General features: G+C 39.4%; 1 protein-coding gene, 1 long non-coding RNA gene and 1 pseudogene across 3 annotated transcripts; 2 read left to right on the forward strand and 1 right to left on the reverse strand.

Annotated features, from left to right (window-relative positions):
* Positions 1-1,415: 1,415 nt before the first annotated feature.
* Positions 1,416-2,360, reverse strand: LOC137743884 (uncharacterized). Its single transcript, XM_068483815.2, has one exon. It carries the CDS (start codon positions 2,215-2,217, stop codon positions 1,714-1,716), a length of 504 nt encoding a protein of 167 aa, XP_068339916.2. The 5' UTR covers positions 2,218-2,360; the 3' UTR covers positions 1,416-1,713.
* Positions 2,361-2,545: 185 nt separating this feature from the next.
* Positions 2,546-7,387, forward strand: LOC137741337 (putative disease resistance RPP13-like protein 1; annotated as a pseudogene). Its single transcript, XR_015952927.1, has 2 exons — positions 2,546-7,149; positions 7,225-7,387. The product of XR_015952927.1 is annotated as a putative disease resistance RPP13-like protein 1 (transcript).
* A 6,017-nt stretch (positions 7,388-13,404) lies between these two features.
* On the forward strand, positions 13,405-15,386 carry LOC148692873 (uncharacterized). Its single transcript, XR_015953742.1, has 3 exons — positions 13,405-13,958; positions 14,152-14,227; positions 14,920-15,386. It is a non-coding gene; the product is annotated as an uncharacterized LOC148692873 (long non-coding RNA).
* Positions 15,387-15,696: the final 310 nt, after the last annotated feature.

Below are 15,696 nucleotides of genomic sequence, written 5' to 3' on the forward strand. Positions count from 1 at the left end.
AAATTTTATGTTCTTATTAATATAGAGCTTTAAAAGGTTGTATTTATTAAAAAAAAAATTGTTGAAACAAATGGTTGAAATGTTAATGGAATAAGAGGTCTAGCACTAAAATTAATCAAAAAATATTAACCTCAAATTTAACACCTAATCACAAAGTATTCAAATATTATCAGCAAATAACACTTCAATTGGAATAATTTTTTATATCAAATATACGTAGCAGCATTTTCATCTAAAATTTGACATCTCAATTAAAGATAGTTTTAACATTTCTTACGCGAGGAATTTGGTCTATGCATTATCAATTCTGTATCTGTACCATTATCACTGCCCATGATAAAAAGCAAGTGCATTTTTGCTTGGCCACATAAATTGTTAAATTTCCTTAAAGTTTAATAAAATATTGATTTATTATTAAATTGATCTAAAAACAAATACTGACAATATTTCAAACATATATTAAGGATCGAAAGGGATTCTCTCTCTAGATTTCTTCTATCAAGATCACCAGATCAAATGATCAGTACTTTTCAAATTTTATTCAACGGCCCACCTGTTGTGACTCCTTAAAGGCTGTAATAATTTTTTGTCATTAGATAAGATCTCTTCCATCAAGACCATCAGTTTAAATGACACGAACCTTTCAAATTTCATTTAACGGCCACATTTGTTATGACTCCTTAAAAGTTGTAATAATTTTTTATCATTAGATGAAATTTAAATGATCTAAATTACTTGATTTGATGATCTTGATGAAAGAGATCCATTAACAACAAACCGACCCAATATAAAAAATGATCATTTTAATCGATTTCCCTATTTATTTCGACCGGAGGGCTCTTTTGCGCACAGAAGAGGTTGTACTTTAAAGATGCAGAAGCAAAAGTAAAAGCCACCAAAGCATAAAAAGGAGAGAAGGAAAAAAAAGGAGGGAAAAGTTATAGTTGGGCAAGTTTTCACTTTTCAAACAATTTCTTCTTTTTTTTTGGCACAAAGTCGACATTGTTCTTTCCAGCAAACAGAACATTCCCCAAATGTTACCCGCAATCCTATTTTTTGTCAACTCTCTATGTTAATTTAAAAGGAATATTTAAATAACAAGTACCAAATTTCAAATTCTAAATACCTTATAATTTCAAGTTATTAATCAAATCCAAATCACTCGTTTCAAAATATTTCCATCTTAACCAATTTTCCCAAAACTTGAGTTGACTTGTATTTTATCAATTATTTATAAACTGTATTCAATTAATTTACGATATTTAACAAGATAAACTGAATCAAATTATCACATTATATATCTAAATCGCAATTAAAATGGCACCTACTTATCAGATCTTTTTTTCTTCATTTTTCTCAGTAATTAAAAACTTGATATTATTAAAATAAAATAAAAAATAAAAAATGCAAAAGGATTAACTCTAAATCTGTAAATTCAATTATTATATCAAGTATTTTACGCCCAAAATTAAAAAGAAAATAATAAAAAAAAATCTACCTATCACCACTCCACCACCACCACCACCGACACACCAAAGAATCAAGAATCGAATCACCATTTTTTCACCGTCGCAAAACTCCAATTCAATCATATACCAAACCCAGAATTTAACAAAACAAACTACGAGAAATTAATACCAGAAAATTGACGACTTCACAGTAACCTCTAGAAGTAGAAGAGCTTTGCGTATGAGAAGACGACTGAGTGTTTCTTCAGAGAAACTCTCTCCTGGCATCGTAACCGTACTGAGATCGACGTATGTTATCTTGACGCTTCCTGTACACAAATCCTCCGAGCCCTACCAAACCGACTCCGACGATAACTCCAGACGCGATCCCCGCCTTCTTTCCCCCGCTCATTCCTCCCCCGGAGGAGTTCTCAGCTCCGTTGTCGTCGGCGTTCATGTCATTGTTGTTGTCGCTAGGATCCGACGGCGCCGGAGCGGGAACAGAAGGCTCGCTGTCAGGCGACGACGATGGAGTCGACTGCGGCGGCGCGGGAGGAGAAGAAGGAATTGGTGAGTGCGCCGGTGTGTTGGACGGAGATGGAGTGAGGGAAATCGGCGACGGAGATATGTGAGACGGCGAATCGGCAGCGGGTTGCGGCGACGGAGTCGGGGAGGGCACTGGCGGAGAGGAAGAGGATGCGGCGGTGCTGAATTGGACTAGGAGAAATGCAAGAAGCAAAGCAGAGAGGAGTTCGATGAACCTCGCCATTATTGAAGGAGGAGAAAGAGGAGGCGGCGGCGGCGGCGCTTCGAGGTGTTTGTTTCCCAAGAAAATGTGGATCTGATTGGAAAGTGAGAAGCGAGGAAATTGAGAGTTTGGGAAGCGGTTTTGAAATGGAGTGGAGGAGATCTGAATTTGAAAAGAGGAGACCTCGGGAAAGGGAAAAGGAGACGGCCGAGATTCAAGGGGAAGGGAAGAGGCGGATTCAGATCTGGACACGTAGGTGGAGTAAAAAAGCAGGGAGAGGAGCGATACACTGGATCTAGAAAAATGCGGAGGAAATGGAAGTTGGGTTTTGCTGGAAGCGTGGAAAGCGTGGAGAATATAAAGGAAAAGGAAATTGGAATTTCAAGTTTTGGGTTTGGGGTTTATGTAATATTTTTATTTTTTTTTGGCGTTATTTATATAGAGAGTAAAAGATGGTGGTTCCATTTTTAACCCAGGAAATTTTAAATTTTAGTCCTAAAACAATTTTTTTTTTTAGTTAAATGATAGATTTTGTTAGATTAGTCCCACACTAGAAAAGGGTCACTTGGCAAAAACAATTTTTCTACTCTAACCTAAATATTTAGTCTGAGATTATAAAAGAATGAATTTAGAATAATTTTTTTTTTCTTAAAGTAACTTAAAAAAAATGTAGTCTATCCTAATTTAATTATTTTAACATTTAACTTAAAAATATTTAGATTCCGATAAGTATTAAAAAATCATTAAATCGACACTACGAAACTTGTAGAACACTATAAAAGAATATGAAACACATGAAAACATTTTTTTAAAATTAGTTTGGCCGATTTACATTTGGATTGTTGGATCTTTTTTTTACCATTGGATTTGATCATATTAGATCTTAATTATTGAATTCAATGAATTTATAATATAAAACTAAAAAAAATACTCATATATGGTGGGTCAGCCTACAAACTTAAGGAAAAATTTTGGCTTAAATTTGGCCAAAAAACGAGTTTTGGGTTAAAACTCATATTCGGCATAAGGATTAGAACAAGTTGAGGTAGGTTTACCTAGAATTTGAGTTTTCCCCAGTGACCTTTGAAAGTTTCAAAAGTTATTGTTGTTCATGACTATTCAAAGGTTGATTACAAGAGATCGACCAATCAGAAGTGTTTTTTTTTTCGGTCAACTGATCATCAATCACAAGTTCATTACAAATTGGGATGCATATATTTTACAATCTAAAAAGCCTTTCATTCTTCATTGAGCTATTAGCAAACTTGGCAACCAAGAGACAAATGGCTGCCGCTTTGATTGGACATGCTTTTATCTCTGCTTCCATCCAGGTGTCGTGTGAGCGCATTGCTTCAACCGACTTTGGTGACTTGTTCCGGCAGAAGAAGCTGGATGAACCACTCCTCATGAAACTGAAGATGATGCTGCTCACCCTTTGTGCAGTCCTCAATGATGCGGAAGAGAAGCAAATTTCAAACCCTGCTGTGAGAGAATGGCTTGATGAGCTCAAGTACGCTGTCTTTGACGCGGAGGACTTACTGGATGAGATCGACACTGAAGCTTTGCGATGCAAGGTGGAAGGTGAAGGTCAAACCGAGAAATTAACCAAAAAGGTGTGGAACTTCTTCTCTACTTCTCGTAGTCATTTTTATCAAAGCATGAATGTTGAGATACAAGGGTTATTACAAAGGCTGGATGACTTTGGGCAACAGAAAGTTGCCCTTGGTCTGACAGAAGTTGTTGGGAGGAAGGTTTCACAAAGAACTCCAACAACTTCCTTGATTCATAAACCTTTTGTATATGGAAGAGACAAGGATAAAGAAAATTTATCAAAAGTCTTGTTCTCTGATGATGCAAGCGAGGATAATGTATCTATCATCACCATTGTTGGTATGGGCGGGGTTGGCAAGACGACCCTTGCTCGAGTCATTTACAATGATGACAAGGTGAAAGAGCACTTTACCCTTAAATCTTGGGCATGTGTTTCAGAAGATTATGATGCTATTAGGGTGACTAAAACTCTTCTCGAGTCAGTCACTTCAACACCTTGTAATATGACAGATTTGAATTTGCTTCAAGTTGAACTTAGAGAACAACTGAGGGGAAAGAAATTCTTATCTGTGTTGGATGACCTTTGGAATGAGAAATATTTTGATTGGAAGTGCCTGCAAACTCCTTTTACTTCCGGGGAAAGAGGAAGTAAAGTCATCGTGACAACACGAAGCGAAAATGTCGCATCTCTCATGAAAAATGTTCCCATTCAATACTTGGAACCTTTGTCGCATGAAGATTGTTGGATGTTACTTGCAAAACATGCATTTGGAAATGAAAACCACAATGCACATCCAACTTTGGAAGAACTTGGCAAGAAAATTGCACGCAAGTGCAATGGTTTGCCTTTAGCAGCAGAAACACTTGGGGGTTTATTACGTTACCAAAGAGACTTCGAGGAATGGAATATATTATTAAATAGTAGTCTTTGGGAGCTACCTTATGATAAAAGTGATATCCTTCCAGCCCTGTGGTTGAGCTATCATTATCTCCCTTCTCAGTTGAAACGATGCTTTGTTTATTGTTCATTTTTTCCAAAAGGTTATCAGTTGAAGAAGGAAGATATGGTTCTACTTTGGATGGCGGAAGGTTTCATTCCACAAGGTTTGAATGGGAAAAGAATGGAAGAGATGGCTAGAAAGTACTTCGATGAACTAGTATCACGATCACTACTTCAAAAATCAGGAGAGTGTGGTTTCACAATGCATGATCTTCTTAACGACTTGGGCCAGTTCATGTCTAGGGCATTTTTTCTCAAGCTGGAAGAGATGGAATCACAAGAAGTTAAAAGACTTCGTCATTTGTCATATGCTAGGGGAGAAATTGATGCTGCTAAAAAATTTGAGTCATTAAATGGGGCTAAGTGTCTGCGAACGTTCCTACCGACGCCTTTTGAAACAGATCGCTGGTCTAAAAAGTTCTACATAAGTAAAAAGTTTCTACATGATTTGTTGCCAGCACTGAAATGTTTATGGGTTTTATCATTGTCGCGTTATAGAAATGTCAATGAATTACCTGATTCTATTGGTAATCTCATTCACTTGCGCTTTCTGGATCTCTCTCATACTGCAATTGAAAGCTTACCTAGTGTAGTTTGCACTCTCTACAATTTGCAGACACTACTATTGTCAAATTGTTACGCTCTCATTGAACTGCCGGCAGACATGAGAAAATTGATAAATTTACGGACATTAACGTTGGCAGATTGTTGCTCCCTTGCTAAATTACCTGTAGACATGAGGGAACTTACTAGTTTGCATTACCTCGATGTCAATGGAACAAAGATAGAAGAGATGCCAGTGGAAATTGGAAGACTAAAAATTTTGAGAACATTAACTGCTTTCGTTGTGGGGAAATCTACCGGGTCAAGTATTGCAGAACTAAAGGAGTTGCCGCATCTCCGGGGAAAACTTTCAATTTTGAATCTGCAAAATGTAGTTGATGTCATGCATGCCTTGGAAGCCAATTTGAAGGATAAGAAAGAACTCAAGGACTTAGAGTTGGCATGGGGTGATGAGGACGCCGATGATTCCCAAAAGGAGAGAGATGTGCTTGACAAGCTCCAACCTTGCATAAATTTGGAGAAACTGACTATCAGATTCTATGGAGGAACCAGCTTCCCAAACTGGTTAGGAAGCTCTAATTCGTTCTCTAACATACAGTTCATGTGTATTGTAGGTATTGTTTGTCCTTGCCAAGTTTTGGGCAGCTACCCACTCTTAAAGAGCTATGTATCATAAGGGTGGAATTTGTTAGGACGATTGGTTATGAGTTCTATGGTGATCGTAATGGAGCTTCTGTAATTCAGCCCTTTCAGTCTCTGAAGACGCTAAAGTTTGAGGAGATGCCAGACTGGGAGGATTGGCTGCCGAGTCCAAGTGGAGGTCAATGTTTAGACTTTCCGTGTCTCCAGGAGATGAGAATAAGGAATTGTCCGAAGCTGAGAGGATACTTGCATAATCGTCTTCCTTGCTTGAAAACACTTAGGGTGTCTGGGTGTGAATTTCTACATCTGAATGATGAATGGGCCACTACTAGCAGCAGCAGCAGTAGTCTTAACATGGACTACTTACAGAATTCGTTAGAAATACATATTAATGGATGCCCCGGTCTGTTACCGTTAATAGAGAGAGTAGAGAAGAAGTTCTTGTCCACACTAGGCATTTTTAATTTTGCTGCAATACAATGCTTGCCCAAAATGCAGTATCTTGAACGCTTGACTCTCAGCAATTGCCCAACCGTGTCGTCATTAGAGTTCCTATCACATGAGATGATGGCCGAATTGACATCACTTGAGTATTTGGATATAGAAAAGAGTTTTCGTTCGGTGAGGTCGTTCCCGTTGGGCGTTTTCCCCAAACTTTCAACTCTTGCAATCAATGGTTGTGAGAATCTGGAATCCTTTTCTGTTGAAGGAGTTGATCAGAACCTAAGCCATCTCAATCACCTGAGAATCTACGGCTGTCCAAATCTGGCGTCTTTTCCCGACAGAGGACTGCCCACTCCCAACTTGAGACACTTGCAAGTCAATGGATGCAAGAATTTGAAGTCATTCCCCGAACGAATTCGCACCCTCACCGCCCTTGGAACGTTGGGCTTATACAATCTTCCAAATCTTGTGTCATTTGCCCAAGGGGGTTTGCCTCCCAACCTGCAGTATTTGTATGTTAGAAATTGCGACAAAGTGAGGCCTTCAGTGGAGTGGGGATTGCAAGGACTTGTCTCGCTTAGACAAGTTAGCATTGGTGGTGAGATCTGGGCAATGTTGCTCAAGGAACAGCTGCTCCCTACTACTCTTAACTCTGTCCGCATCGCTGGACTATCAAGTCTGAAATCGTTGGACGGAAAAGGACTTCGGCACCTCACTTCTCTTCAAAAGCTATCTATTTATGGGTGCCCAAGTCTGGAGTTCCTTCCAGCAGAGGGACTTCAACACCTCACTTCTCTTCAACAGGTATCCATCTCTCAGTGTCCAAATCTTCAGCTCCTGCCAGAAGATGGTTTGCCACCATCTCTTTCTTTCCTGGAGATCTACTCTTGTTCCACCCTGGAGAAGAGGTATGAGAACAGGACCGGACAACATTGGGCCAAGATATCTCACATTCCTTGCATACAGATAAATGACGAAGTCATCATATGAGCTCTCTCGTACAAACTTGTGCTTTTCGGCATTTCACTCTATGGTATTTTTGCATCTAATTAACTTCAATAGTTTTAAAAATAAAAGACATGATAGATATAAGAATCATAGCGTATTGATGAAATGTTTCGTTGCAGCATGGAAGACACATTATCCCTACATCTTCATCATTTTCGGATGGTATGGAGAGGATCAATCCAGCATGGTAAGCATCATAAGTGCAACATTTATAGGTACTCTTTCATAACCGAATAATGTATTAACGTTTCAGAAATAACAAATTTTGCAATTTTTTTCTCATCTCTCCCATTTTCTTTGTTAAATCTTGTTTGCTCTGAATTATTCTCTAGCCTTATCCCTGGCATTACTTATAGAACATGTATTGCTTTGGCAACTGACATTTTTTTGACCAAGCACTTTTGGAATATGTTTTATTCCTGGACTAAAAAACCATCCGTACTGCTTATTTTGGTCTGCAGAAACCTACTTTCGACATAGGAGGCACAAACTTGCATCCACAGTTTCCTCTTCCATTGGCATGCTGTCTCATTTTCGTTATTCAGATTCCAGCTTGACGCTTGCGTAGATACATTAAGCTCTCGTGGTTCCGATCGCAAGATCGTAGCTGACAAATGGAAAGATGTGTGCAATTAAATCTTTCGAGGTGTTTTCCGATGTTTCTTTTCGTTTCATTCTTTTTATTTGTCTCCAACATAAACTTTTTAATGAGAGAGGGATAGTGAGTGGGGAGGGGCAGATAAAATATAGAACAAAATTTGAAAGTTTTGAGAATCAAAGTTGCAGATTAGTTTCTCAATAGTTCATGTACTTCATGATGTCATTTTTGTTGGAAATTCAACTCAAAACAAGTTGGTGCTAGCCATTGTTGAAAATCAATGTCAAAGTTAGGCATTGAAAGTTAGGCAATGTTAGGTATGGTTGAATAAAAATTATTAGGTGCAATTAATGTGTTTTGTGTTGTAATAAATAATCTTAGTTTAATCATTTGGTTTCCTATAAATACCCAAGTTCTCAAGCATTGTAAATCATCCCATCCCACTTCCAATTGTGAAGAAGCTTGTAAGCTTTCTTATTCCAATAGTTTGTAAACCTTTTTCATATATCAAAGTCCAAGTGTTTTGCCAAAGCTTGTTGCTTCCCTCCTTTCTCTATTTCTTTCTTTGTCCAATTTTATTTGAGAGTGCAAAGTGAAAGAGGTGTGATAGAGTTTGTAAACTTATCACCCACATATTTTGGTATTGAGTTAGTAAACTGTCAAATACCAACAATTGGTATCAGAGCCAGAATACCATTCTGGCAGGTGCAGCAGTTATGGCGTCCAACTTAGTGCAACTCCAAGTTCCCACATTGAAGAAAGAAAATTATGAAAGATGGTGCATCCAATTCAAAGCATTGTTTGGATCACAGGAGCTATGGGAAGTTGTCAGTAGTGGGTATGTTGTACCCACTGCCGAGCAAGAAGCCGTATATACTGCGGATCAAAGGAACACTCTCAAGGACTTACGAAAGAAGGACCAAAAGGCGCTGTATCTTCTATACCAGGGTTTGGAAGATTCAACGTTCGAGAAGGTTGCAGAAGCAACAACGAGCAAGCAAGTATGGGATACACTCAGTACAATCTACAAAGGAGTAGATCGAGTCAAGAAAGTGAGGTTACAATCACTTCGAGCAGATTTTGAAACTGCTCATATGAATGAAGGGGAGAGCATCTCCGACTATCACTCAAGGCTCATTGTGATAGTAAATCAGATGAGGAGAAATGGCGAGAGACTCGATGAAGTACGAGTTGTGGAGAAGATACTCCGGTCACTCACATCTAAGTTTGAGCATGTGGTGACTGCCATTGAGGAATCCAAGGATTTGGAGGTGATGAGCGCAGAAGAGCTACTAGGATCCCTCCTAGTTCACGAGCAACGCATTCAGAAGAATGCAAGCCCCACAACGCTAGAGCAAGCTTTGGAGTCAAAGTTGAATATTGACAAACCAAATAAAGGTCGTGGGCAGTGGAACTCACGTCGTGGGAGCTCATCCAACCGTAGCCGAGGACGAGCCCGAGGAAGAGGTCGAGGCTATGCACAAAATCAAGGTCAGTCTCAGGAGTGGAGATCTACTCGAGGAAAGGCGCATATCCAGTGTCACAACTGTAAGCAATATGGACATTATGCCAATGAATGTTCACATAAAAATGGTGAGCATGTCAACATGGCAGAATCAAGTGGAAATACTGATGAAGAACTTACAGTCTTACTAGCACACCATGATTCCAGTAGCCAACAAGATGTTTGGTATTTGGACTCTGGTGCAAGCAATCACATGTGTGGAAAGAAGGAGTTTTTTGCCGAACTCAAAAAAGGGGCCTATGGATCTGTAAGTCTTGGTGACTCCTCAAAGTTGCCAGTTGAAGGCAAAGGGAAGATCAAGATCATCCAGAAGGATGGAAGAGAAGAATACATCTCCGATACCTACTACATACCAGGTATGAAGAGCAATATTCTGAGCATTGGTCAACTGCTCCAGAAAGGGTACATTATACATATGGAGAACATGCTTCTCACTCTCAGGAATGCAAGGAGAAAGCTTATTGCACGTGTTCGAATGTCAAAGAACCGGATGTTTCCGTTGAATTTGAACACAAAGATTGGAAGCTGCAACATCGGTGTAATGGAAGATGAGTCATGGAAATGGCATCTTCGATTTGGCCATCTTAATTTCAATGGCCTAAAGTTGCTGTCAAGTGGAGGAATGGTTCGTGGTCTACCCCAGATTGAAGCCACACGCCAAGTATGTGAAGGTTGTGTGCTTGGCAAGCAAGCACGACTATCGTTCCCTGTTGGTGATACATGGAGAGCAAAGGCACCACTGCAGTTGGTGCACACAGATATATGTGGTCCATTGGATCCCATGTCTTATGGAGGTAATAGGTATTTTATTACCTTCATTGATGATTTCAGTAGAAAGACTTGGGTCTATTTTCTCAAGGAGAAGTCAGCTGCCCTAAAAATTTTCAAGGAGTTCAAGGCACTCACAGAGGCAGAAAGAAACCACAAGCTTGTGGCTGTGAGATCAGATAGAGGTGGAGAGTACACCTCCAATGCTTTCCAAGCATACTGCAAGGAGCAAGGAATTAGGCATCAACTTACTGCTGCCTATACCCCACAGCAAAATGGGATAGCCGAAAGAAAGAATCGAACCATCCTTGACATGACAAGGTCCATGCTTAAGGAGAAGAATTTGCCAAAAGAGTTATGGGCAGAAGCTGTAGCTTGTTCGATTTATTTGTTGAATCGATGTCCAACAAAGAGTGTCAAGAGGATGACACCACAAGAGGCTTGGAGTGGATACAAGCCGAATGTTACACACCTAAGAATTTTTGGGTGTGTTGCATATGCTCAAGTTCCAGAAGCCAAGAGGAGGAAACTTGATGATAGAGGTGAGAAGTGTGTGTTTGTGGGCTATAGTGAAGAGTCCAAGGCATACAAGCTCTACAACCCACTAACTGGCAAACTAGTGGTTAGTAGAGATGTCATCTTCAGTGAGGAAGAGACATGGACGTGGAACAACAAAGAAGTCAGTAAAGAGAAGATCGTCTCCACTGATTTTGAAGAACCAGAAGTTGTACCACCGATTGAGCAACAGCCTGCTCAAACAATCACAACAACTCCAGTGCACAGAATTGCAAGGAGTGGTCCTACATCTAGTGAGGAAATCAGCTCCTCAACTCCAGTGAGGTTAAGGAGTCTCACAGAGATTTATGGACAAGAAGAAGAAGAAGAAACCAACCTTTTCTGCTTGTATGCAGACCACGAGCCTTTCTCATTCAATGAAGCTGTGGAAGAAGATTGTTGGAAGAAAGCCATGGAAGAAGAGATCCATGCCATCGAGAAGAATGACACTTGGGAGCTGACAAAGCTCCCACCAAATCAGAAGGCTATTGGTGTCAAGTGGGTTTACAAGATCAAACGCACTGCAGATGGGAGTGTGGATCGATACAAATCAAGGCTTGTAGCAAAGGGCTACAAACAGAAGTATGGAGTGGACTATGATGAAGTCTATGCTCCAGTTGCGAGACTTGACACGGTAAGATTGCTAATCTCTCTTGCCGCACATCATAAATGGAAAATTTATCAACTAGATGTCAAGTCAGCCTTCCTTAATGGAGTACTTGAGGAAGAAGTGTACGTGGAACAACCGGAAGGCTTCCAAGTACAAGGAGAAGAAGATAAGGTGTATCGTTTGAAGAAGGCTTTGTACGGCCTCAAGCAAGCACCACGAGCTTGGAACTCAAGGATCGACAACTACCTTCACCAAAATGGATTTCAGAAATGTCCATACGAGCATTCAGTTTACATGAAGAATGGTGAAAAAGGGGAGTTCTTAATTATTTGTCTCTATGTAGATGATTTATTGTTTACAGGAAACAATGAGGCAATGTTCCATGAGTTCAAGCAATCCATGTTCAGTGAGTTCGAGATGACTGACAATGGATTAATGTCATACTTTCTTGGCATAGAAGTGAAGCAAGAAAGTGATGGTATCTACATCTCTCAACAAAGGTACATGAGAGACATATTGAAGAAGTTCAATATGGACAAGTGCAACACTGTCAATACCCCAGTCGCAACTGGATTGAAGCTGTCCAAAGGAGGAGAGGGTGAGTTTGTAAACTCAACAGTGTACAAAAGCCTCGTTGGAAGCCTAAGGTACCTTACAATCACAAGACCTGATATAGTTTATGGTGTTGGACTCGTGAGTCGATACATGGAAACACCAAGGGAGTCTCATTGGCTGGCCGCCAAGAGAATTTTGAGGTACATAAGAGGTACTCTAAACTATGGTCTATTTTATAATTTTGGTGAAGATGCAAAATTATTTGGTTATTCAGATAGTGATTGGGGAGGTGACCAAGATGAAAGGAAAAGCACAACTGGCTATGTGTTTTTTCTAGGATCAACAGCTTTCTCATGGACTTCAAAGAAGCAATCAATTGTTGCTTTGTCATCATGTGAAGCCGAGTATGTTGCTGTAGCCTCAACCGTGTGTGAGGCAATTTGGTTAAGAAATCTGTTGAAGTCAGTGTGTCATCCACAAGTGGAATCGACTGTGATTCACGTAGATAACGTGTCTGCAATCAAACTTGCAAAGAATCCTGTTCAACATGGAAGGAGCAAGCACATTGATACCAGGTTCCATTTTCTAAGGGACCATGTGAAGCAAAAGACAATTGAACTTGTCTACTGTCACACCAAGGATCAAGTGGCAGACATCTTCACAAAGCCATTGCCAATTGAAACATTCCGGCTACTGCGTGAAATGCTAGGAATGAAGGCGTTTTGATTTGAGGAGGTGTGTTGGAAATTCAACTCAAAACAAGTTGGTGCTAGCCATTGTTGAAAATCAATGTCAAAGTTAGGCATTGAAAGTTAGGCAATGTTAGGTATGGTTGAATAAAAATTATTAGGTGCAATTAATGTGTTTTGTGTTGTAATAAATAATCTTAGTTTAATCATTTGGTTTCCTATAAATACCCAAGTTCTCAAGCATTGTAAATCATCCCATCCCACTTCCAATTGTGAAGAAGCTTGTAAGCTTTCTTATTCCAATAGTTTGTAAACCTTTTTCATATATCAAAGTCCAAGTGTTTTGCCAAAGCTTGTTGCTTCCCTCCTTTCTCTATTTCTTTCTTTGTCCAATTTTATTTGAGAGTGCAAAGTGAAAGAGGTGTGATAGAGTTTGTAAACTTATCACCCACATATTTTGGTATTGAGTTAGTAAACTGTCAAATACCAACAATTTTAAATGTATTAGTTGTGCAAAAAAGAAAAATCAGTTCTTTGTATTATTGATGCATTATTCAACTGGTCTGTATCCTCCGTTTTTACCATTTCTCGGTTGCGTGAATCACTGGAAAGAAGCTTTCTGTTTAATCAATTCTAAGTAGCTGTTAGTACAACGTGCCAGGACAGACTCATTTGTGGCCTTTATGGATGCAGTGGCGAGCTGTGTGGAACTGTAAAGTAGAATTACGTAAGGCATCAATTACTGGGCTTTTCTGGCATGAGTAAAAAGCCATGGCATGCTTTTCTCGTATTCTTCCGATGTCATACTGATCTTCACGTTGGCGCAAGAGATGTATCATGTAGGTAACCCTTCGAGGATGGTGTTTTTTTTTTTATTTTTTTTTATTTTTAATCATTCTGATTTCGTTTGAATATGGTGGCTTTTATGTTGGTGCGGATGAGTTTCTTTACAAACACGAATGTGTAATTCACACATATATGTGCTGCACTGACTTATATGGTTTGAATATGGTGGCTTCATTGGTGTCCTTATTGTGGAACTTAAGAGGCGAATGTCTGAGGCAATAGATGTTAGCTCACATCAATTTCCTAAGCATATTTGGCATGATGATGCTCCTCTAAAGGAAGATGATGGAACCCCGGGATGATATAGTTCTTTGTCATACGGGCGTGGTTTGAATACGGTGGCCTGCTATCTCATCTTCTTTCAATGCCATTATCATCTTCAAGTTTTTCTTTACGAGTGCGAACTGGTAATAGATCTTTAGTGGACTACTGCATATTACATTCTCTCTTATCATCATTCTTCGCACAAGAATTGAGAATATATACCTTAGATAATTGATGATTCTAATTTGAATAGAACTTTGGAAATATAATATACATAATACGGTTTCTTCTTTTGGTTGGTGATGAATTTTGATAAGTTTTCTGTATTTTGGGTAGGTTTATAAGACCAATTTAGCTCCGCCATGTCGCTTCCAATTGAAGAAATGATAAGTCCTCTTTTTCCGATGCTCAGGTATTTCCCCTTTCACATTTAAAGCAACTCCATTTTGCTTCTTTTTGCGTTTGGCTTTCGCGGTTTCTGACCTGGAATAAGGTGAAATTTTGAACCTTTGGTTTGAATTTGTTTGAGAAATGGGTTGGAAAATTTTTGTGGGTTTTGAGTTGTTATGGGTTTAGATGCATTGAGATGGAGACGTGGGTTAAGCCAGTTGGTTACGGCATTATGTCTCCCCTTTGCAGCCTAGTTCGTATCCTCCACCGCGTAAATAGAGTAGTTTAAAATAGTGTCTTGTTAATAGAAAATTAAAATAAAAAATTGCAAGGAGAAGCATTTCGTCCATGTGTAGATGATTTTACATTTATCTGTTCTTGACCTTTTGGAATCACACATTACTAGGTCTAATGACTTTAACGGTAAGTGGTTCTGTAGTAGCAAGTACGTGGTTGACATATTTGGGCAGAATCATCCTTCTGTAGCTAGCGAAGTGTTTGAGTGCATGATTTGTGGTCGGCCTATCGCGGCTGGGAGGTTTGCTTCTCATCTGGAGAAGTGTATGGGAAAGTTAATTATTTGTCATCTTTTCAAATAGTAGACATTTCCCTGTTTTTATTTGTCAAAGTAATAGTAGACATTTCCCTGTTTTTATTTGTCAAAGTCCTTAAACAAGAGACTAATAGATATTATGATTTGTTGCTCCACCATAGGGTAGAAAGGCTCGCCTCAAGGTGATAAGAAGTAGCACGGCTACACAGACTCGGAATTCGCGGGGAAACCCTGCTTCCACATACTCCACATATTCATGTTCCAACAGCACAAGCCAGTTATCAAATGGAGCATCGGGTGTTGCTGGTAAGGAGTACTCGAACGATGTATTGGAAGAGCCATGAAACAGGTGAAGCACTGGTGAGCTCCCCAAGTTACTTGGATGCAATGGATCTTGCATACTTGCTTAGTTAGTGATGTTTGTGGAAAGTGATGCCCGATTTTGAATAACAGTCTGGACATCTATGTAGGGCGGGCACTAGACACAAGTGCGTGTCGCTGTGGGGGTTTTGTGTGGTATATTAATTGCCAAGTGGTCCGAGTATGTACCTTACAATTTCTCCCTTGTTGGAGCCTTTTTCTGAGAGAACAATGGACCATATTGTTCCGAACCTTGACAAATCTACGGAGACGGAAATTCAAACTTGGATGCAAATGACGAAGCACACTAGCCAACTTGACCAAATCCAGTTTTGTACTACCGTTTTCTTCAGTTGTGAGAGTTTGCTTTCATTTCATGTTCATGGCAATCAAATTATGCCCGTAAGAATTGTCTATCATCCTCGTTAATACTTGTAATACTAATACATCAAATGTTGAACAAACAAAAAACTGAAACCACCATAGAAACAGTAGGATGTCGATCCCTGAAAGAGTTCTCACAGGGTATGGATCATAAATTCACAACTCAAAATTTTTAGAATATGACTGCAGGAATT

This window comes from Pyrus communis, chromosome 11 (assembly GCF_041283825.1).
Source record: "Pyrus communis isolate YQ-2024b chromosome 11, ASM4128382v1, whole genome shotgun sequence".
Taxonomy (NCBI): Eukaryota; Viridiplantae; Streptophyta; class Magnoliopsida; order Rosales; family Rosaceae; genus Pyrus; species Pyrus communis.

What these genes read in the sequence shown, in the direction of transcription:
- LOC137743884 (XM_068483815.2), bottom strand. Translation starts at nt 2,217, where the DNA reads ATGGCGAGGTTCATCGAACTCCTCTCTGCTTTGCTTCTTGCATTTCTC.